Here is a 22,781-nt window from a genome sequence, read left to right as displayed (position 1 = left end):
CCTTTCCTCTCCATCCAAACCGCTACCTTGCTGGTTCAATCTCTCATCTTATTCCAACTGGACTATTGCATCAGCCCCCTCTCTGATCTCCCATCCTGTCTCTCCCCACTTCAGTCTATACTTCACACTGCTGCCCGGATCATCTTTGTGCAGAAACACTCTGGGCATGTTACTCCCCTCCTCAAAAAACTCCAGTGGATGCCTGTCAACCTGTGCATCAAGCAAAAACTCCTCACTCTCAGCTTTGGGGCTCTCCATCACCTCACCTCCTCCTACCTCACCTCCCTTCTCTCCTTCTGCAGCCCAGCCTGCTCCTCTGATGCTAGCCTCCTCGCTGTGCCTCCTCCTCGCCGTGCCTCCTTCTCGCCTGACCTGCTGTCAACCCCTGGCCCATGTCCTCCCCCTGGCCTGGTTTGCCCTCCCTCCACACATCCACCAAGCTAGCTCTCTTCCTCCATTCAAAGCCCTACTGAGAACTCACCTCCTCCAAGAGGCCTTCCCAGACTGAGCCCCCTTTTCCCTCTCCTCCTCCCCATCCCCCCCCGCCCTACCTCCTTCCCCTCCCCACAGTACATGTTTGTACAGATTTATTATTCCATTTATTTTACTTGTACATACTTATTATTTTATTTTATTAATGATGTGCATTTAGCTTTAATTCTATTTGTTCTGATGACTTGACACTATCCATATGTTTTGTTTTGTTGTCCATCTCCCACTTCAAGACTGTGATCCTGTTGTTGGGCAGGGACTGTCTCTATATGTTGCCAACCTGTGCTTCCCAAGCGCTTAGTACCGTGCTTTGCACACAGTAAGCACTCAATAAATACGACTGAATGAATGAATGATAGTAATAATAATAATAATAATAATAATGATATTTGTTAAGTGCTTACTATGTGCGAGGCACTGTACTAACAGCTGGGATGGATACAAGCAAATAAGGTTGGACACAGTCCCTGTCTGCATGGAGTTCACTGTCTTAATCTCCATTTTACAAATGAGGTAACTGAGGCACAGAAGTTAAGTGACTTTCCCAAGGCCATACAGCAGACAAGTGGAGGAGACGAACAATCTACCCACTCAAACAATCTGGCCTTGATCTATTTGGTCAGGCCAGCCTCAACTACCCACTCTGCTGTACCAGAACCAACTCTAAGAGTCACCTGACTCAGACAGTCTCATCTATACCAAGACTTCAGCCCCAATTTTACTCCTTTCAGCACCTGCCCAAGCAGGTACAGTGCATCCAAGAACAGACTCTTGTTTTAAGGACATAGATTTACTGAAATAAATTCTGGTTTGGGGTGGCTTGACATAAGAGATACTCTTGTAAAAGCCTGTCACTAGTTTATGTGCTCCCTATGAAGTTTTGCTAGCTTTACTTCCCAACATTCAATAATGAAAAATTAAGTTCTTAAAAAGGAAAATAGTTCTCATTTTTCAGGTTCCTAAAGTTCATAAGCCTAAAAAAAAGAGCATAATGACCATTTAAGCTAAATATGATAATAATAATAATAATTAATAATAATAATAATAATAATTTTGCTATTTGTTAAGCGCTATGTACAAAGCACTGTTCTAAGCACTGGGGAGGATACAAGGTGATCAGGTTGTCCCATATGGGGCTCACATTCTTAATCCCCACTTTACAGAAGAGGTAACTGAGGCACAGAGAAGTTAAATTACTTGCCCAAAGTCACACAGCTGACAAGCGGCAGAGCTAGGATTTGAACCCATGACCTCTGACTCCTAAGCCCGTGCTCTGTCCACTGAGCTACACTGCTTCTCTAAGATCATGAACACAGTTTCCAGACTACTGATTCCTCCTGTAATTTTAGGAAGAATGATGATGTGGCAATTCACTTTAAAAAAAAAAAACAAAGAGAGAAAGGGGAACAGATAGATGCTGTAATGTAATACACTGAAAGAACAATGTGCAAAGAAAGGATTCTGCATTCTAAAATTTGTGCCTACTTTCTTGATTTGCCTGTTAATTTGTGCTCTTATAGAACACAAGAGCTCTGCAAATTTCAACAGAACATTATACTATATGTTGTTAGTTACACATGCTAAGAGATAGCCTCCTCCAATTTTCCAAATCAGATTTACGTAAAAGTAGCAGAAAAGTTCCAATTCTACTAAAAACGTAATGATCTCTAGTCATTCATTAGCTTTAACTATTGACAGACTTTAAGAAAACCTGACTTAAAATGTATAACTTCATTTTCATAGTTGAAACAATATATTTATCTCACAAATTTAAAAAAAGATTAAGGAGGAATAACTAACGGGAAATTTAGGGATATGACTATCCCACAATAAGGGAGGCCTGGGAAATACACCCTATTCTATTTACAAGTACATCCCAGAGACATAAGACCAAACTATATCCTGCCCAGTCACTGAGGGTAGATCCACTGCCCTCCGAGTTCCCACTCCCTCCTAACCCATTGCTTCTTTCACTACTCTGGTTAATTTTCCTGCCAATCAATCAATGGCATTTACTGAGCATTTACTGTATGAGAAGCACTGTACTAAGCGCATAGAGAGTACAACGGAATTCTGTAGTAGGCAAAAAAATCTGCCTTATATTGTATTTTCCCAGGCTCTGTACACAGTATACACTCAGTACAATGCATCGATTAAAATAAATTACAAATAGGGGAAATGGAAATGGCAACCTTTTCGAAATCAGGACCAAGTTCCCCGATGATCACCCACATTGACCACTGCTTACTTTCCCTAGTGTCCCTCCTATTCTGATTTCCTCAACCACTACTCCTTTCTCCAAGTCTGTTTTAACTGATAACTTACTGGGTCACTTTAAAATGAAGGTGCAAACTATAAAACTGTAAAGAATTGAGTTGAAGGCAGAACCCTGATATTACAGGCCAGGAAAACCCTTCCTAAAATCTTGGAAAATTTCCTGGGCAAAATCAGTGCTATTTCCCTTAAATAACAGGCGCGTGGGAACCTGTCGGTGCATAGAGATAATAATAAAGGCATTTATTAAGCGCTTATTATGTGCAATGTACTGTTCTAAGAGCTAGAGATCCAGGAACCAAGAAAAGGGCAAGTAGCTCCGGGTCCTCTAACAATAATAATAACGGCATTTAGACTGCAAGATGACTGTGGATGGATAAACTGTCTACCAACTATTATATTGTACTCGCCCAAGCGCTTGTTACAGTGTTCTGCGCATAGTAAACCCTCAATAAATACAAATAATTGGTTGGGAGACAGAAGATCAAAGAGTGTTGGGCTTCTACAATAGACTCAAGGAGATTTTGGGGGAGTAAGAGATGAAGAGGAGGGATTGTGAAGAATAAAAGGGCCCCGACATGCAAACTCGTGACACGTCAGCCTTGCGGCCAGCCCCGTGCACTGGAAGGCGGCAGCGCAGGCGTCTGCCGCTCCGCTGTCTCCCGAGGCAAACGGGCACACGTCCCGTCCGCCCACCCACCCACCCACCCGTCACCGGCACACGCCGAGCCCCTGCTCGGTGCGGAGCACTGCGCTACGCGCCGGCAGTTTCCCGTCCCTTTCTCCCACCCCGAGGAGGGGCGACGTGCCGCGGCCGAGAGGACGGGACGGGCTCCGCTCCCCGCCTCACCTCCGGCGCCGCCCCCGAGAAGCACGGTGGCGGGGACGGCCAGCAGCACGAGCAGGAGCAGCCGCGGAAGGGGTCTCATGGCGCCTCAGTGACCTCCGCCGCTTCACGGAACTCCACTACGGCGACTACCCCCAGCGTAATGGCGACCCCACACCCCCTACATCCGGGCCTCGGGAGGGGGCGGGGAGACGCATGCTACGTCACCCTCCGCGGCCACGCGCCTCCTATCTCTCTCGAGCAGGTCTGCAGCTAGGCAGTTGATAGGTTGGTGCTCTGCTTCTCTGGAAGCTGCTCCCTTCTAAATATATTCCAACCGGCGTTTGGCCCCGTGGCGAGCGACTTAACGAGGAACTTTCTTCCCCGCAGTGAGTTTACAGTGCCTTTGGGCTAGGACTCTGACTTGCTGGAGATAAGAGTGGGCGATAGGAGTACTCGAGTTGGTAGTTCCAGGTCTTCTCCTTGTCTTGGACTAGTCGCTTTCTCTGGGTCTCAGTTTCCAGGTTTGTAAATGATGATGATGACGATTACCAAAAAACATGTTCTTCCTCACTTTTGACAAATGTGGATACCTGTTCTTCCTACCTCTTAGAATGTGAGGTCTAGTTGAAACAGTGACTGTGTTTGTACTAATTACCCTGTAACTGCCTCAGGACTAAATAACATACTTGGCACAAAAGGAGTACTTACCAAATATCAGCACACTTTACATTCAGATTGGTGATGTTTCTTGTAATTGAGGATGTATTGTCGGATATGTTTTCCAGAAGAGTGGAAAACATATGAGTTATTCATTCATTCATTCAATTGTATTTATTGAGTGCTTCCTGTGTGCAGAGCACTATACTGAGCACTTGGGAAGTACAAATTGGCAACATATAGAGATGGTCCCTACCCAACAGTGGGCTCACAGGCTAAAAGGGGGAGACAGAGAACAAAACAAAACATATTAACAAAATAAAATAAGTAGAATAAATATGTACAAATAAAATAAATAAATAGAGTAATAAATACATACAAACATATATACATATATACAGGTACTATGGGGAGGGGAAGGAGGTAAGGTGGGAGGGATGGGGCGGGGGAGGAGGGGGACAGGAAGGAGGGGGCTCAGTCTGGGAAGGCCTGGAGGAGGTGAGCTCTTAGTAGGGTCTTGAAGGGAGTAAGAGAGCTAGCTTGGCTGTTGGGCAGAGGGTGAGCATTCCAGGCCAGGGGGAGGATGTGGGCTGGGGGTCGATGGCGGGACAGGCGAGAATGAGGCACGGTGAGGAGATTAGCGGCAGAGGAGCGGAGGGTGCGGGCTGGGCTGTCGAAGGAGAGAAGGGAGGTGAAGTAGGAGGGGGCGAAATGATGGAGAGCCTTGAAGCTGAGGGTGAGGAGTTTTTGCCTGATGCCTAGGTTGATTGGTAGCCACTGGAGATTTTTGAGGAGGGGAGTAACATGCCCAGAGTGTTTCTGGACAAAGACAGTCTGGGCAGTGGTGTGCAGTATGGAATGAAGTGGGGAGAGACAGAAGGCTGGGAGATCGGAGAGGAGGCTGAGGCAGTAATCAATTGAGAACTGAGAATTGAGAACTGATCAATTGAGAACCATGCCAGAACTCCTGGAAAAAATAATGTGAAATGTATTTACATGCTATATATTGTAATCATAAATATTACTACAGTTGTGCTTAATTTTTAGTAGAGTAATTCAAAACACACCATCACAATCTTGAATAAATGAGAAGTGCCAATATGATCTTGAGACTGCAGGAGTCTGCAGAAATTAAAGTTTGTGCTGCTAACTCTGGTATTTGATTTCAACTTTAATGAAAAATTTGTCCAATTTGGGCTGAACCAGAAGGCTTCTTTTCTCCCTAACTTACTGGGAAGTCAGCTAAGTTCCTCTGAACACTTCTGAACTCCTCTCTCCTTAAGGGTTTTCTTAATTATACACTTACCCATTCTCTTGAAAGCTGATGCAAAACCTTTTAATTCCAAAAGATTAGCTTATACTGAAGAAACTGTAATCATCATGATCATTGTGGTGTTTGTTAAACACCTCCTATGAGCCCAGGGCTGTACTAAGAGCTGGGGTATATGCAAGATAATCAAATCAAACAATCCCAGTTCCACATTGAGTTCACACTGGGTGAGGGAGAATAGTTATTGAATACACGTTTTACCAATGTAGGAAAGCACAGAGAAGTTATATTCCCAAGAGCACATAGCAAGAGCAAGTGGCAAAGCTGGGATGACTCTCACAACACCAAAATCCATGCTCTTTTGATCAGTCAATCAATAATTTATTGACTGCTTATTGTGTGCGGAGAAATGTACTAAGCAAAAGGAAGATTACAATTTATCATAATTGATAGACACATTCCCTGCCTTTTATTAGCTTCCTCTCTATAAGGCAAGATAGGCATTAGTAAAAAAAATGGCGATGTTCTCAAGTGCTATGGGTTAAAGATAGATTGAATAAAGGGTGCAAATCCAAATTCATGGATGATGCAGAAAGGAGAGAAAGTTGAGGAAAAGAGGGCCTAGTTGGCGAAAGCCTCTTGGAGAAGGTAATATAAAGCTTTGAAGATAGGGACAGTGATGGTTTGTTGTATTTGAAGGGGGAGGGAGTGGCATAGTGGATAGAGTATAGGCCTGGAAATCAGAGGACCTGGGTTCTAATCCACTTACCTGCTGGGTGGCTTCCCGTCTTTTCAAGAGAAGCAGCGTGGCTCATTGGAAAGAGCCTGGGCTTTGGAGTCAGAGGTCATGAGTTCAAACCTTGGCTCCACCAGTTGTCAGCTGTGTGACTTTGGGCAAGTGTCCCTAGGTGACCCTGGGGTGCCGGCCATCTCAACGTCAAATATTATCTTGTGACTACCTGAGCCAGCAGGCAGAATTTCGAAGTGAGGGTGGGATACCACCCCCATAACCAAAACTGCTAGATTGACAGCCCACGTCGGGAATACAGAAGGTGTCCCTTGCCCCCGTGCCAATCAAATTAAGTATGGAGGAGGGGGGAGGGCAGAGATAGGATAGACTGAGGCCGGAAGGTGAAATGGCCTAGGGGCACAGGCAAAAAATACCTGTCACCTTTGACCTTCGGGGTCAAGAACACCAAGACATGCAGCAGCAGGAGGAGCAGCCGCTGCAGCAGCAGCAGCAGCCCATGTGTCTTTCTTTGCCCAGAAGGCCAGATGCCCACTCTGCAACCAGAACCAACACACTGAGGCAAGGGCTGCGGGATGGGTGAGTTTCTCGTGGGTGGGACCCAGGTGCCCCACTGCTGATGGGAATCGTGAGTAGATTCTTCCCATGTAGGGAGAGCACATGGTGAGAGCTAGCCGCCCACCACTTGTGGGGGTAATGGAATGAATTTCTTCCCTGTGGGAAAGGAAGTGGATTCTTCCTGAGTGGGAAGTGCACATGGGTGAGAGCTAGCTGCCTCACCCACATGAGATTAACGTGTGATTGTGTTCCTCCCATTAGGGAAGCTCGAATATTGCTAATTGATTACATTCCTCCCAAAAGGGAAGCTCAATCCATTGTGCCTAAACAACTAAATAATTCAATTTGCCTTGCAGAATAAATTTTATATAAAACTCAGGTTTTCCGTCCCCAGCCTCTCTCTCTCTCTCTCGCCTCATCAATTACTAAACAAACCTGTCCCCGGACAACGGGTGACAGCAAGTCACGTAACTTCCTTTGTGCCTCAGCTGCCAAATCTGGAAAATGGGGATTAAGACTGTGAGACCCCCGTGGGACAACCTGATCACCCTGTAACCTCCCCAGCACTTAGAACAGTGCTTTGCACATAGTAAGCACTTAATAAATGCCATTATTATTATTATTATTATTATTATTATTATTATTATTATTATTCAAGTCACTTCACTTCTCTATGTCTCATGTGAACTCCTGTAGGGCTTGGACAGTGTCCAACCTGATTATTTTACATTTACCACATCACTTAATACAGTTCCAGGCACATAGTAAGTGCTTAACAAGTAACATAAAAATAATCAGGCAGGTAAGGTAGCAGGAGGCAAGAAGATTGAGTGTGGAAAAGCCAATAAAAAGAAGTTGGATATGGAGGTGGAAGGATAACTAGGGGAGGTTCTTGAGAAGTTGGGAAACATGAAATGAATGGCTTTATCGAAAAATGGTCCAAACAGCAAAGTGATGTATGTACTGGAGGTGGTGGAAGACAGAAGAAAGGAAGGTCAGGAATGAAGCTATTGCAGTGACAGAGTGAGGAGTGGATAAGCAGGTTAATATGGTAGCATTTGGATGGTAAAGACAGGGTGGATTCTAGAGATATTTCAAAGGATGAACTGACAGGATTTAGTGACAGATTGAATATCTGGATGAATGCCAGAATAGTTGATAATGTCAAGTTTATGGGCTTGTGACATTAGGCCCTGCTCACACTCTTCTCTCTTACTTAAACTCCCTCCCCTTTCAAATCCAATCCCAAAGGCCAATTTAATGCCATTCCTAGGAAAGTAGTCTACTAGCCAGTAGCCTCTCCCCCTCCACCCCTTCTCCATCCCCCCCGCCTTACCTCCTTCCCTTCCCCACAGCACATGTATATATGTTTGTGCGTATTTAATACTCTATTTATTTATTTTACTTGTACCTATTCTATTTATTTATTTATTTATTTTATTTTGTTAATATGTTTTGTTTTGTTCTCTGTCTCCCCCTTCTAGACTGTGAGCCCACTGTTGGGTAGGGACCGTCTCTATATGTTGCCAACTTGTAATTCCCAAGCACTTAGTATAGTGCTCTGCATACAGTAAGCACTCAATAAATATGATTGAATGAATGAATGAATGAATGAAGGTAGGGAACATGCAGGGCCTCAAGGAAAGAGATCCAGGCCTGAGAGTCAGAGGACCTGGGTTGTATGAACTTAGGCAAGCCAAATCATTTTTCTGTGCCTCAGTTACCTCACCTGTAAATTCAAGATTAAGACTGTGAGCCCCACACTGGACATAGACTGTGTCCAATCAGATTAACTAACATTTACCTCAGTGCTTAGTATAATGCCTAGCATATAGGAAGTGCTTAACTAATAACATTAAAAAATAAAACTAATAGTGTCAGTGAAGCCAGGAGAAGAGACAGTGTTGATGGCATCTGAGGGCTCAAAAAGGATTAGGATGGAGTTAACTTGGTAGGAAGGAGATCATTAATACTTTGAGGGGGAGGTTTTGGTGGACCCAAGTGGGTGGAAGCCAGATTGGAGGGAGTCATGGAGAAAATTGGAGGGGATGACCTGGACCAAGTGGATGAAGGCAATTCATTCAAGGAGTTTGGAGAATGGTAGTTGGAGAGTTATGGGATGATAACTAGAGGCAACAGGAAGGGTGCAGAGGTGGCAGCAAGAAGAAAGGTGGCACCAGTCACCACCTGTGCTCAGTCCCCTGCCTCCTCCTCCTCAATGGGCTGACTCCAGAAATCCAGGCTCCAGGGGAGGGGGCAGCAGTCTCCAGGGGAGGGACCAGGGAGATTTTAACTCATTCTGGCAGTTGTAGGCTAGTGGACTGCCCCATCCCATCCCCCAACCTCCCATCCAAGCCCCTTTCAGTGTCTCTTTGGAACCACATAGAGGAATGGGATTGACCTGCCTGAGGTGCTCTGTATCCATCTCTGGGACTGAGTACTGACTCTATTGTGGCTGATCCAGAGGTTATCTGGGCACTAGATTGACCATCCTCCACCCCATCATCACTGGAGCTGCAGCCAGGAGCCGGAGTGAACAAAGGAAGCCATGAGAAGAAATACTACCTGGATGATTGCCTAAGGGTGGAGGACTGGAGAAACTGTTCTGTGGGTCCCTTGGCTAGGTTATGGGCTTGTGATACCCTGGACCTGTGTTTTGGGAATTTCAGAATCTGTCTGCTGTGGGCCATGGTCACTGCAGTCAATCAGTTAATCAATTATATTCCTTGAGGGCTTACTATATGCAGAGTATTTGATAATGTACAATTGAGTTGGTAGGTGTAATACCTGCCCTTGATGAATTTACATTCTGGGGTTTGGAGACAAACTTCAAAATAATTTGTAGTTCAGGAAAGAGGCAGAGTTAATGGGTATGATGACAGACTGAATGTGCATGTTGAATTAGAAAGGTGAATTGATAATTCCAATACTGTGGGCTAGTGAGACAGGGTTAGTGATGTCAACAATGATGAGAAAGTCACGGGTGGTGAAGGTTTGGGTGGAAAGATGAGTTCTGTTTTAGTGTGAGGTGTTAGTGGGAAACCCAAGTAGAGATGTTTGGAAAGAGGAATTACTTGGCAAATAGTAGGCACTTTACAAAGTAGTAGTAGTTGAGGTGGTGGAGCACTAGTAGTAATAATTGTAATAGAAGTAGTAATATTGCCTGGATGATCCAGGGGTGAAGAAGGCAGTAGGCTCATCTTAGCAAGACTCTGGGACTGAGGACTGCTGGCCCAGGCCTGTGGCCCTGTGACCCTCCAGGTGTAGCATCAGAAGGCATTCTCCTACCTATGACTGCTTAACCGTGCCACCGCCATCAAATGTGTGAGTCTGACTAAGGGTGTTCAAGCCTTTATCACTTCCCAGCTGAATGATTGCACTGTCCACTATATGGTCCCTCCACCCCATCTTTTTTGTAATAGTACTTGTTAAGCATTTTCTATATGATGAGTACTAGTCTCAGAAAAATAGATAAAAGATAATCAGGTTGGGCACAATTCCTGTCTCCCATGGAGTTCACAGTCTAAATAGTAGGGACTAGGATATAACCCCCATTTTACAAATGAGGTAACTGAGACCCAGAGAAGTTAAGTGACTTGCCCAAAGTCACACAGCAGACAAGGAAATGAGCTGGGATTAGACCACTGATTATTGGTTTGCAGTTTAATCCTTCTTTAGTTCAGCCTGTATAGTCACACATAATGGTACCAACTTTTCATTTTGAGCTTGGAAATCAACTCAGTGCAGATTTGAGGAAATGACCTTCAGGTGTGGGGTTTGGAGGGCTTAGGGGAGCAAGAAGCCAGAGGGGATGGGAGAAAGAACAAGGAAAGGGAGTAACAGAAAGGGGAAGGAAGAGAAAGAAAAGGCAGAGAAGGAGAAGCTCTGCTTCGTTCTTCTCAGTTCCTCACCAGGCACCACCCCTGTAAATGAGTAGCTCCTTTTGCCTTGTCCTCAGAGCGACATACATGCTTGCCCCACCTGAATCTAATCGCTCACAGGATTGCACATGTTCTACCCACGATGATGTGGCCATAGAGTTCCAATCCTCATATATTCCGAATACTCTAATCCCAGCAGCACCCACGAGGACTTCAGTCCCAGCAGGCAGGGGCCAGGAGGTGGCAGAGTGGGCAAGTTATGCTATCCTTCCTCCCTGAAAAACTATGGGAATGAAATTAATAGTGTTGCTCTCCAATTCCAGCATTTACATTCATTCATTCAGTCATTCAGTCAGTCAGTCAATCTTATTTATTGAGCACTTACTGGGTTCAGAGCACCATACTAAGCTCTTGGGAAGTAAAATTCAGCAACAGATAGAGACAATCCCTACCCAACAATGGGTTCACAGTCTAGAAAAGGGAGACAGACACAAAACAAAACAAGTAGACAGGTGTCAATACCATCAAAATAGAAAAATAGAATTATAGATATATACACATCATTAATAAAATTGAATAACCATCATCAATCGTATTTATTGAGCGCTTACTATGTGCAGAGCACTGTACTAAGCGCTTGGGAAGTACAAATTGGCAACATATAGAAACAGTCCCTACCCAACAGTGGGCTCACAGTCTAAAAGGGGAAGACAGAGAACAAAACCAAACATTCTAACAAAATAAAAGAAATAGAATAGATATGTACAAGTAAAATAAATAAATAAATAAATAAATAAATAAATAAATAAATAGAGTAATAAATATGTGCAAACATATATACATATATACAGGTGCTGTGGGGAAGGGAAGGAGGTAAGAAGGGGGGATGGAGAGGGGGACGAGGGGGAGAGGAAGGAAGGGGCTCAGTCTGGGAAGACCTCCTGGAGGAGGTGAGCTCTCAATAGGGCCTTGAAGGGAGGAAGAGAGCTAGCTTGGCGGATGGGCAGAGGGAGGGCATTCCAGGCCCGGGGGATGACGTGGGCTGGGGGTCGATGGTGGGACAGGCGAGAACGAGGTACGATGAGGAGATTAGCGGCGGAGGAGCGGAGGGTGCGTGCTGGGCTGTAGAAGGAGAGAAGGGAGGTGAGGTAGGAGGGGGCGAGGTGATGGACAGCCTTGAAGCCGAGGGTGAGGAGTTTCTGCCTGATGCGCAGATTGATTGGTAGCCACTGGAGATTTCTGAGGAGGGGAGTGATATGCCCAGAGCGTTTCTGGACAAAGATAATCTGGGCAGCAGCATGAAGTATGGATTGAAGTGGAGAGAGACATGAAGATAGGAGATCAGAGAGAAGGCTGATGCAGTAGTCCAGAGGGGATAGGATGAGAGCTTGAATGAGCAGGGTAGCGGTATGGATGGAGAGGAAAGGGCGGATCTTGGCAATGTTGCGGAGCTGAGACCGGCAGGTTTTGGTGACGGCTTGGATGTGAGGGGTGAATGAGAGAGCGGAGTCGAGGTTGCGGGCTTGTGAGACGGGAAGGATGGTAGTGCCGTCAACAGAGATGGGAAAGTCAGGGATAGGGCAAGGTTTGGGTGGGAAAACAAGGAGTTCAGTCTTCGGCATGTTGACCTTTGGTTGGCGGGCAGACATCCAGATGGAGATGTCCTGAAGGCAGAAGGAGATGCGAGCCTGGAGAGAGGGGGAGAGAGCAGGGGCAGAGATGTAGATCTGGGTGTCATCAGCGTAGAGATAATAGTTGAAGCCGTGGGAGTGAATGAGGTCACCAAGGGAGTGTGTGTAGATCAAGAACAGAAGGGGACCAAGCACTGAAACTTGGGGAACCCCCACAGTAAGAGGATAGGAGGGGGAGAAGGAGCCTGCAAAAGAGACTGAGAATGAACGACCGGAGAGGTAAGAGGAGAACCAGGAGAGGACGGAGTCTGTGAAGCCAAGGTCAGATAGCGTGTTGAGGAGAAGGGAGTGGTCCACAGTGTCGAAGGCAGCTGAGAGGTCGAAGAGGATTAGGACAGAGTAGGAGCTGTTGGATTTGACAAGCAGGAGGTCATTGGTGACCTTTGAGAGGGCAGTTTCCATGGAATGTAGGGGACGGAAGCCAGACTGGAGGGAGTCGAGGAGAGAGCAATATGAACAAATATACCAATAAACCAATATGTACAAATATACACAAGGGAAGGGGAGCGGGGTAGGGCAGAGGGAAGGAGTGGGAGCAATGCAGGGGGAGCAGAAGATAAGGGGGTGCTCAGTCTGGGAAGGCCTCCTGGAGGAGGTGAGCTCTCAGTAGGGCTTTGAAGGGAGAAAGAGACCTAATTTGGCAGATGTATGGAGAAAGGGCATTCCAGGCCAGAGGTAGGACGTGGGCCAGGGGTCCAACAGTGGGTCAGGTGAGAACAAGAAACAGAGAGGATGTTAGTGGAAGAAGAGCCAAGAGTGTGGGCTGGGCTGCAGAAGGAGAGAAGGGAGGTGAGGTAGGAGGGGACAAGGTGATGGAGAGCTTTGAAGCCAATAGTGAGGAGTTTTGCTTCATGCAAAGGTTGATAGGCAATCACTGGAGATTTTTCAATCACTGGAGATTTTTGAGGAGGGGAGTGACATGCCCAGAGCATTTCTGTACAAAGATAATCTGGGCAGCAGAGTGAAATATAGATTGAAAGGGGGAGAGACAAGAGGATGGGAGATCAGAAAAGGAGACTGATGCAGTAACCTAGTTGGGGTAGAATGGAAGATTGAACCAGCCAGATAGCAGTTCGGATGGAGAAAGAAGGGCAGATCTTGACAATGTTGTGAAGGTGAGACTGGCAGCTTTTGGTGACAGACTGGATGTGTGGGGTGAATGAGAGAGCGGAGTCGAAGATGACACCAAGATTGCGAGCCTGTAGATAGGAAGGATGGTAGTACTATCCACAGTGGCAGAAAGTCAGGGAGATGACAAGGTTTGAGAGGGAAGATAAGAAGCTCTGTCTTGGACATGTTGAATTTTAGGTGGCGGGTAGACATCCAGGTGGAGATGTCCTGAAGGCAGGAGTAGATATGAGCCTGGAGGGAGGGAGAGAGAACAGGGGAGGAGATGTAGATATGGGTGTCATCTGCATAGAGATGATAGTTGAAGCTGTGGGAGTGAATCAGTTCACCTAGGGAGTATAGGTGGAGAACAGAAGGGGATCAAGAATTGACCTCTCACTGTAGGGTATGGAATGGTGAGGAGGAGCCCGGGAAGGAGACTAAGAATGTTGGGCCAGAGAGACAAGAGGAGAACCAGGAGAGGATGGAGTCTGTGAAGCCAAGTTTCCATAACATGTTGAGGAGAAGGGGGCGGTCCACAGTGTCAGAGGCAGCTGAGAGGTTGAGGAGGATTAGGGTAGAGTATTAGCCATTGGATTTGGAAAGAAGGAGATCATTGGTGACCTTTGATAGGGTAGTTTCAGTGGCGTGTAGTGATGGAAGTCAGATTGGAGGGAGTCTAGGAGAGAGTTGGAGTTGAGGAATTCGAGGCAGTGAGTGTAGGTGACTCGTTCTAGGAGTTTGGAAAGGAAGGGTTGGGGGGAGATAGGGTGATACCTGGAAGGGGCTGTGGGCATGTTTGAGGGCAGAGGGGAAGGAATCATTGGAGAGTGAGTGGTTGAGGATGGAAGTTAGGATGGGAAGAGGGAAGTGGTGAGAGTTTTTATAAGATAATAAATAATAGTAAATAATAATGGCATTTATTAAGTGCTTACTATGTGCAAAACACTGTTCTAAGCTCTGGGGAGGTTACAAGGTGGTCAGGTTGTCCCACGTTGGGCTCACAGTCTTCATCTCCATTTTACAGATGAGGTAACTGAGGCCCAGAGAAGTTAAGTGACTTGCCCAAGGTCACACAGTTGACAATTGGCAGAGCCGGGACTTGAACCCATGACCTCTGATTCCCAAGCCTGTGCTCTTTCCACTGAGCCCTGCTGCTTCTCTGATGAGGGGGAATGGAGTCCAAAGCACAGGTGGATGGTGTGGCACTTGAGATCTCATCTGAAGATACTGATGGGAAGGATGGGAAAGTAGAGGAGAGGGTGGAGAGCAGGGGGTGGAAAGGGGGGAGGAGTGACTTTGGGGAGCGCATACCTGATGGTGTTAATTTTCCTAATGAAGTAGGTGGCCAGATAGTTTGGAGTGAGGGATGGAGGAGTGGGAGGAACTGGGGTCCTGAGGAGGGGGTTAAATGTTGAGAACAGCTGACGGGATAATGAGCATGGGTGTTACTAAGGGACAAAAATAGCTTTGCCTGGCAGAGTTAAGGCAGGAAAAGATAAATTTAAAGTCAACTAGGTTGGCTTCGTGTTTAGATTTTCTCCAGCAGCATTCAACAGCATTCAACAGCATAAGAGCAGAGGAGGCAGACAGTGGCAGTGATCCAAAGCTGTGGGTTAGTGGTGCAAGAGCAATGAAAGGAAAGGGGAACAAGTGAATTGAGTAGAGAAGGTGGAATTGAGAGCAGTAATCTGGTTATCAAGAGTGAGTAGAGAGGAAAGGGAGATGAGGAGAGATGTGATGCGCTGAGAGAGATGGAGTTGAGAGAGCAGAGGTCTCTGTGGGGGATTAATACAGATTTATAAGTGGGAGGAGTGTGAGAGAAGGGGTAAGTGAGAAAGTTATAATCAGAGAGAGGGATTTCAGAATTGGTGAGGGTGGAGATGGTGCAGCGGTAAGAAATGATGAGATCGAGGGTGTGACCAAGTTGGTAAGTGGGCAAGATGGGGTGGAGTAGGAGTTTGGAGGAGTCAAGGGGTGATAGAAGCCTGGTGGCAGAGGAGTCATCAGGTACAACCATGTGGACATTGAAGTCTCTGAGGATCAGAGTGGGCATGGGTAAAGAGAGAAGGAAGGTGAGAAAGGGGTCAAAATGGTTAAAGAAGTTGGAGGAGGGACCAGGGGGGCGGTAGATGATGGCTACAAGAATCTGGAGCAGGTGGTAGAGGCAAATTCATTCATTCATTGAATTGTATTTACTGAGCACTTACTTTGTGCAGAGCACTGTACTAAACGCTTGGGAAGTACAAGTTGGGAACATATAGAGACGGTCCCTACCCAACAGCGGGCTCACAGTCTAGAAGGGAAAGACAGACAGTAAAATAAAACATGTAGACAGGTGTCAAGACGCAGGTCACTGGAGCCCAATAGTGGGCTTCTCAGGAAGCGAGATCACGGTGTCCTCGCGGTGGTGTCCAGAAGGAAAAGATCCTTCTGGGACTCGTGGTCCCATAGTGGGCCTTTCCAGAATGGATCAAAATACAAGATTCATGCTTAAGGCAAGCAGCAGTAAATTTCTACATAGAGTAATTACTCAGTCCTGCCTGGTTCTCCTCATTATAAAGGTCAACTGGGCAAATATTACTGATAAACTGGCCAGGGGTCCTGACCTTGCTAAGGGAGGAACAGCTCCATCCTATCTCAAGACCTTGATCAATCAATCGTATTTATTGAGCACTTACTGTGTGCAGAGCACTGTACTAAGTGCTTGGGAAGTACAAGTTGGCAACATATAGAGACAGTCCCTACCCAACAGTGGACTCACAGTCTAAAACGGGGAGACAGAGAACAAAACCAAACATACTAACAAAATAAAATAAATAGAATAGATATGTAGAAGTAAAATAAATAAATAAATAGAGTAATAAATATGTACAAACATATATACGTATATACAGGTGCTGTGGGGAAGGGAAGGAGGTAAGATGGGGGGTATGGAGAGGGGGACGAGGGAGAGAGGAAGGTAGGGGCTCAGTCTGGGAAGGCCTCCTGGAGGAGGTGAGCTCTCAGTAGGGCCTTGAAGGGAGGAAGAGAGCTAGCTTGGAGGATGGGCAGAGGGAGGGCATTCCAGGCCCGGGGGATGACGTGGGCCGAGGGTCGATGGCGGGACAGGCGAGAACGAGGCACGGTAAAGAGATTAGCGGCAGAGGAGCGGAGAGTGCGGGCTGGGCTGTAGAAGGAGAGAAGGGAGGTGAGGTAGGAGGGGGCGAGGTGATGGAGAGCCTTGAAGACCAGGGTGAGGATTTTCTGCCTGATGCCTAGGTTGATTGGTAGCCACTGGAGATTTTTGAGGAGGGGAGTAACATGCCCAGAGTGTTTCTGGACAAAGACAATCTGGGCAGCAACATGAAGTATGGATTGAAGTGGGGAGAGACACTAGGACAGGAGATCAGAGAGAAGGCTGATGCAGATGTACCAAGCTCCTCAATAAGGCAGACACCTGTACAAGATGACAAAAGGGAGAGAGGATATGTGATGTGCCCACCTTGAGCAAATGATGGTATGGCCTAAAGGCCAATTACACGCCATCCCTTGGCATTTTACCACTTCTAGGGACTCTAGTCACCAGAGTATGTCTTGTTCACTTAATCAAAATGGTTATCAGACAGTCAAATGGGCCTAGAGGCAAATAGCTCAGAGGGAACAGTCTGAAGAGAAGGGACAAATGCAAGGCAAATACAAATGCAAATACAAGAGTGTGATGCTTCCACAAAGGCAAGGAAAAACAAGTTAGGAGGCTGATTCACCTCAACAACATCGCCAAGATCCTTCCTTTCCTCTCCATCCCAACCACTACTTTGCTGGTTCTATCTCTCATCCTATCCCGACTGGATTACTGCATCAGCCTCCTCTCTGATCTCCCATCATCCTGTCTCTCCCCACTTCAGTCTATACTTTACACTGCTGCCCAGGTCATCTTTGTGCAGAAACACTCTGGGCATGTCACTCCCCTCCTCAAAAACCTCCATTGGCTGCCTGTAAACCTATGAATCAAGCAAAAACTCCTCACTCTAGGTTTCAAGGCTCTCCATCACCTCACCCCCTCCTACCTCACCTCCCTTCTCTCCCTCTACAGCCCAGGCCGCACCCTCCACTCCTTGGACGCTAACCTCCTCATTGTACCTTGTTCTCGTCTTTCCCGCCATCGACCCCCGACCCACATCCTTCCCCTGTCCTGGAATGGCCTCCCTCCACAAATCCACCAAGGTAGTTCTCTTCCTCCCTTCAAAGCCCTACTGAGAGCTCACCTTCTCCAAGAGGCCTTCCCAGACTGAGCCCCCTTTTCCTTCTCTTCCTCGCCATCCCCCCTGCCCTACCTCCTTCCCCTCCCCACAACACTTGTACATATATTTGTACAGATTTATTACCCTATTCATTTTACTGGTACATATTTAGTATTATATTTATTTTGTTAATGATGCGCATTAACACCTGTCCACATGTTTTGTTTTGTTGTCTGTCTCCCCCTTCTAGACTGTGAGCCTTTTGTTGGGTACGAACTGTCTCTATATGTTGCCGATTTGTACTTGCTAAGCTCTTAGTACAGGTCTTTGCACACAGTAAGCGCTCAATAAATACTATTGAATGAATGAATGAATTTGGATTGCTTACTCTTAATTCCAGAAAGTTTTTCAATCAATCATAATTTTTGAGCACTTACCGTGTTCAGAACACTCTACTTTAAAGTGCTTGGAGAGTACCATATAGCAAAGTTGGTAAACATGTTCTCTGCCCACAACGAGCTTACTTTCTAGAGGGTGAGACAGATATTAACATAAATAAATAAATTTTGGATACATACATAAGTTCTGTGGGGCTGGGAAGGGTGAGAAAATCAATCAATCAATCGTATTTATTGAGCGCTTACTGTGTTCAAAGCACTGTACTAAGCGCTTAGCACTGTACTATGTGCTTAGCACTGTACTAAGCGCTTAGCACTGTACTAGAAAAGGAAGCAAAACCAAGAGCAAGGAAGATGGAGGGGGAATGGGAGAAGAGGAAATTAGGGCCTAGTTGGGGCAGGCCTCTTGGAAGAGATTTCTCTTTAATAAGGCTTTGACGGTGGGGAGAGTGGCTGTTTGTAGGATATTAATGGGGAGGGCTTTCCAGACCTGAGGCAGGATATTTGTGAGAGCTCAGAGGACAAAGGTAGAGTGAGAGGGTTGGCATTAGAGGAGCAAATTGTCTCTCCCATTCCAGTCCATAGTTCACTCTGCTCCCTGGATCATTTCTGTGCAAAAGTATTCAAGACGTCACACTTATCCTCCAAAAATCTAGTGGTTGCCCATCCAACCCCACATCAAACAAAAACTCCTTACCATTGGCTTTAAAGCACTCTACCACCTTTCCCCCTCCTATCTCACCTTGCCACTCTCCTTCTACAACCCAGACTGCACACTCCTCTCCTTTAATGCTAATCTTCTCACTTTGCCTTAGTCTCGCCTGTCTTGCCCCCGACCCTTGGCCCATGTCCTATCTCTGGCATGGAACACCCACCCTTCTCAAATCCAAAAGACAATTTTTCTCCTCCCTTTCAAAGCCTTATTGAAGGCACATCTCCTCCAAAAGGCCAGACTACGACCTCTTTTCCTCGTCTGCTGATAAAGAAGTAGCATGGCTTAGTGGAAAGAGCACAGGCTTGGGAGTCAGAGGTCATGAGTTCTAATCCTAGCCACTTGTCAGCTGTGTGACTTTGGGCAGGTCACTTCTCCGTGCCTCAGTTACCTTATCTGTAAAATGGGGACTAAGACTGTAAGCCCCAAGTGGGACAACCTGATTACCTTGTATCTACCCCGGTGCTTAGAACAGTGCTTGGCACATAGTAAATGCTTAACAAATACCATTATTATTATTATTATTATTATTGTAATTATTATTATTGTTATTATTCTACTACTCCCTTCTGCGTTGCCCTGACTTTCTCCCTTTTGTACTTCCTCCTCTCCCAGCTCTACTGCACTTATATTGATTTATTTGTATTGATATCTGTCTCCCCCTTCTCTAGACTTTAAGCTCATTGTAAGCAGGGAATGTGTCTGTTTATTGTTGTATTTTACTTTCCCAAGTGCTTCAAACAGTGCTTTACACACAGTAAGCACTCAAAAGATATAATTGAATTGAATAGCAGACTGGATTGTGGTAAGAAAGAAGCAAGTAAAATAGGAGTGGGTAAGCTGATTGAGTGGGTAAGCTGATTGAGTGGCCAATAGTAAGGAGTTTCTGTTTGATGTGTAAGTGAATGGGAAACCCCCAGAGGTTCTTGAAGAGTAGGAAAACATAGTTTGAGTGCTTTTGTAGAAAACTGATACAGGCTGCAGAGTGGTTTCAACTGAAAATTAGTAGAGACAGGAGGCAGGGAGGTCTGCAAGGAGGTTGATATAGGAGTAATCAAGGTGGAATAGGATAAGTGCTTGGATTAACATGGCAGCAGTTTGGATGTAGAGAAAAGGGAGGATTTTAGTGATATTGTGAAGGTTCATTCATTCATTCATTCAATCGTATTTATTGAGTGCTTACTGTGTGCAGAGCACTGTACTAAGCACTTGGGAAGTACAAGTTGGCAACATATAGAGACGGTCCCTACCCAAAAGCGAGCTCATAGTCTATAAAGGGGATACAGACAACAAAATAAAACATTAACAAAATAAAATAAATAGAATAAATATGTACAAGTAAAATAAATAGAGTAATAAATATGTACAAACATATATACATATATACAGGTGCTGTGGGGAGGGGAAAGAGGCAAGGTTGGGGGAATGTGGAGGGGGAGGAGGGATGGAGGAAGGAGGGGGCTCAGTCTGGGAAGGCCTCCAGGTTGACCTTTCAGGATTTGGTGATGAATTGAATGAAAGAGAATGAGAGAGATAAGTCAAGGATAACACCAAGATTACAGCCTTGTGAATTAGGAAGGATGAAGTGATGTTTACAGTGACAAGAAAGCCAAGGTGGCGACAGGGTTGGGGTGGGTAGGTAAGGAGTTCTTGTTTGGACAAATTAGGTTTGAGGTATTGGCAGGATACCAAAATAGAGATGACCTAGGAGGAAATTTGAGACTACAGAGGAGTCTCAGGGATGGAGATGTAGATTTCTGAATCATCTAAACAGAGATAGAACACCTGGAACACCCTCCCCCAGCAAATCCAACAGGCAATTACTCTTACCTCTTTCAAACCCTTATTGAAGGAACAGCTCCTCCAGCAGGTCTTCCCAGATTAAGCCCCACTTTTTCTCATCTCCCACTTCCTTCTGCATTGCCCTGACTTGGTCCCTTTGCTCTTCCCTCTTCCCAGCCCCAAAATACTTGTGGACGTAACTGTAATTTTATTTATTGTTGTTGTTATTTATTGTTATTGTTGTCTGTTTCCCCTAATCTAGACTGGGAGCTCATTGCAGGCATGGAATCTCACTGTTTGTTGTTGTACTGTACTTTTCCGAGCACTTAGTATAGTATTCCGCACACTGCACTCTGCACTCCGGCATTGCTAGAAATGGACTTCGTTAAAAATGAACCCTATTTTTGTGCAACACAAGGGTAACATTCTTGGGAAAACTTGTGTTAAGGAAACCTCTTGATGTAATAATCAACTGTGCACACATATAATCAGCTGTGCACACATATAATCAACTGTGCACACATATCCCTGCGCACACATATTCAGTTGCACAGACAGTTTTTCAGCAATACAGCATGCTGAGCCCATGCAGGGTGGTGGTGTCAGAAAGTTTCCTATTTCCCTAATACTAAAACATGTTTTGAAAACACACATTACCAAACTGTGGGTAGTCTCTGAGCTGAAAGTTGTGTTTATCTGAATGTACCTAAAGGCAAACCCTGGTATTTTTCCTCTTATATGGAGATGTATTTCCCTCTATTAAAGCAAATGCTGGGGAAGAGTCTGTTGCAAATCTTGACAGGTTGTGTTTTGCAAATAGAAACATAAGAACTTCAGAACTCAGGCTCAATATGCAGAAGGTAAAAAATTCCAAACTGGTCTTTCTAGCCACACATTTAGATTGTAGTGGAATCTCTTCCTGGTTCCACATCCTAATCAGGGAAACATTTAAATAATTTTGATATCTATCCATTAGCTCCTCGTTTTACGTCCTCTAGTAATAAACAGAGGGGCTAATAAGAACAGTCAGGTTAGGGCAAAGTACACTTGAGAAATATCCAATGTAATGGGAAAATCCCAAGATTCCCTTTTTAATTCCTTGTAGCTAGTTTAGCCTCACGGTATTTGTGACTACAGTGTCAGAAGACAGCAGAGCTGCTGGACTCTAAGATGGGCACTTGGAAAAAAATCAAGCAATTTTGGTTTAATATGGCAGAATATCAAAACCTAGGAGGAATTAATGACAAAGGTCTTAACTCAAAATGCTTTATTGAAGATTCAGCTTTTCCAGCCTAGAGGAGCAGTTAGACTTTACTAAGATTTCTTTTTCACCACAGGTCCAATAGCTTGTGTTATTGTGCTTTAGTGAAACTACGTCTGTGATCTAAATTATAATATGTAACTGTTTAAATGAATTAACCATTTGGTGTTTTTGAAATAGATATTGGCTGCTAAAACTGTTTTCTATTTAGTTCAACCATGTCCTTCTTTTAAAAAAAAGGAGGACTTAACACTTTCAGTACAGGTCTCTCAAATGTGTCATAAAGGTCCAGGTAGTTAACAGTACCATTTCTTAACTTATATTTGCAGTCTATGCAGAGCCATGCAGCTGTGTTCCAGGTAGGAAGTGTTCTACAGGAAGGTTGTGAGAAAATCAGCCAGCTCTATAGTGACTTGAATGCTCTGAAGACATTTGACAGGGGTGAGCAACTAACTTACTTTTTTATTAATAGTTTTACCTGAGGAGAAACACCTCTTTTAAGAGCAGGGATTCCAGGAGATTCTCCGCACTTAAATACATTTTCTGAAATGATCAATCAATCAACCAATCAGGTTTATCACTGTAAGAGAAATGTCATGTATTCCAGTTAGGGGGAGCACATCCTTAATCCAGGAAAGAATTGGCAGTTCTTTCCCATGTTTTCTTTCCTCTGGGATCTGTGTAATTCGAACCCAATTCACTTAAGCACAAGCGTACTTGATGGCAATGTGAAAGTTTCTTGTGGGCAGAATGTTGCCTTTTGCTTTCCAAAACCCCTATTGTACTTTGTACACAGTTGGCTTCAGGAAGCATTTTTAGTCATACTACATTTTGAACTTTAAAATCTAGGAACACTATGATTCCACTCACCTTGATCCAGGACCCAGTTGGCAGAGGA

At 45.2% G+C, this 22,781-nt stretch overlaps 1 protein-coding gene across 2 annotated transcripts in view; it reads right to left on the bottom strand.

Annotated features, from left to right (window-relative positions):
- LOC119946694 (translocon-associated protein subunit alpha-like) overlaps nucleotides 1–3,735 on the bottom strand; it is a 30,802-nt gene extending 27,067 nt beyond the window's left edge. The window contains exon 1 of one of the 2 annotated variants that reach the window (XM_038768108.1): nucleotides 3,617–3,735. In XM_038768108.1, coding sequence (XP_038624036.1) covers nucleotides 3,617–3,695 — 79 coding nt within the window. In that variant the 5' untranslated portion in view covers nucleotides 3,696–3,735. The remainder of the gene's footprint in view (nucleotides 1–3,616) is intronic. The other variant, XM_038768109.1, reaches the window with a different exon arrangement.
- Between the last annotated feature and the right edge of the window lie 19,046 nt (nucleotides 3,736–22,781).

The sequence above is a fragment of the Tachyglossus aculeatus genome, chromosome Y2, assembly GCF_015852505.1.
Source record: "Tachyglossus aculeatus isolate mTacAcu1 chromosome Y2, mTacAcu1.pri, whole genome shotgun sequence".
Lineage (NCBI taxonomy): Eukaryota > Metazoa > Chordata > Mammalia > Monotremata > Tachyglossidae > Tachyglossus > Tachyglossus aculeatus.
This window is presented reverse-complemented; position numbering and strand designations above follow the sequence as displayed.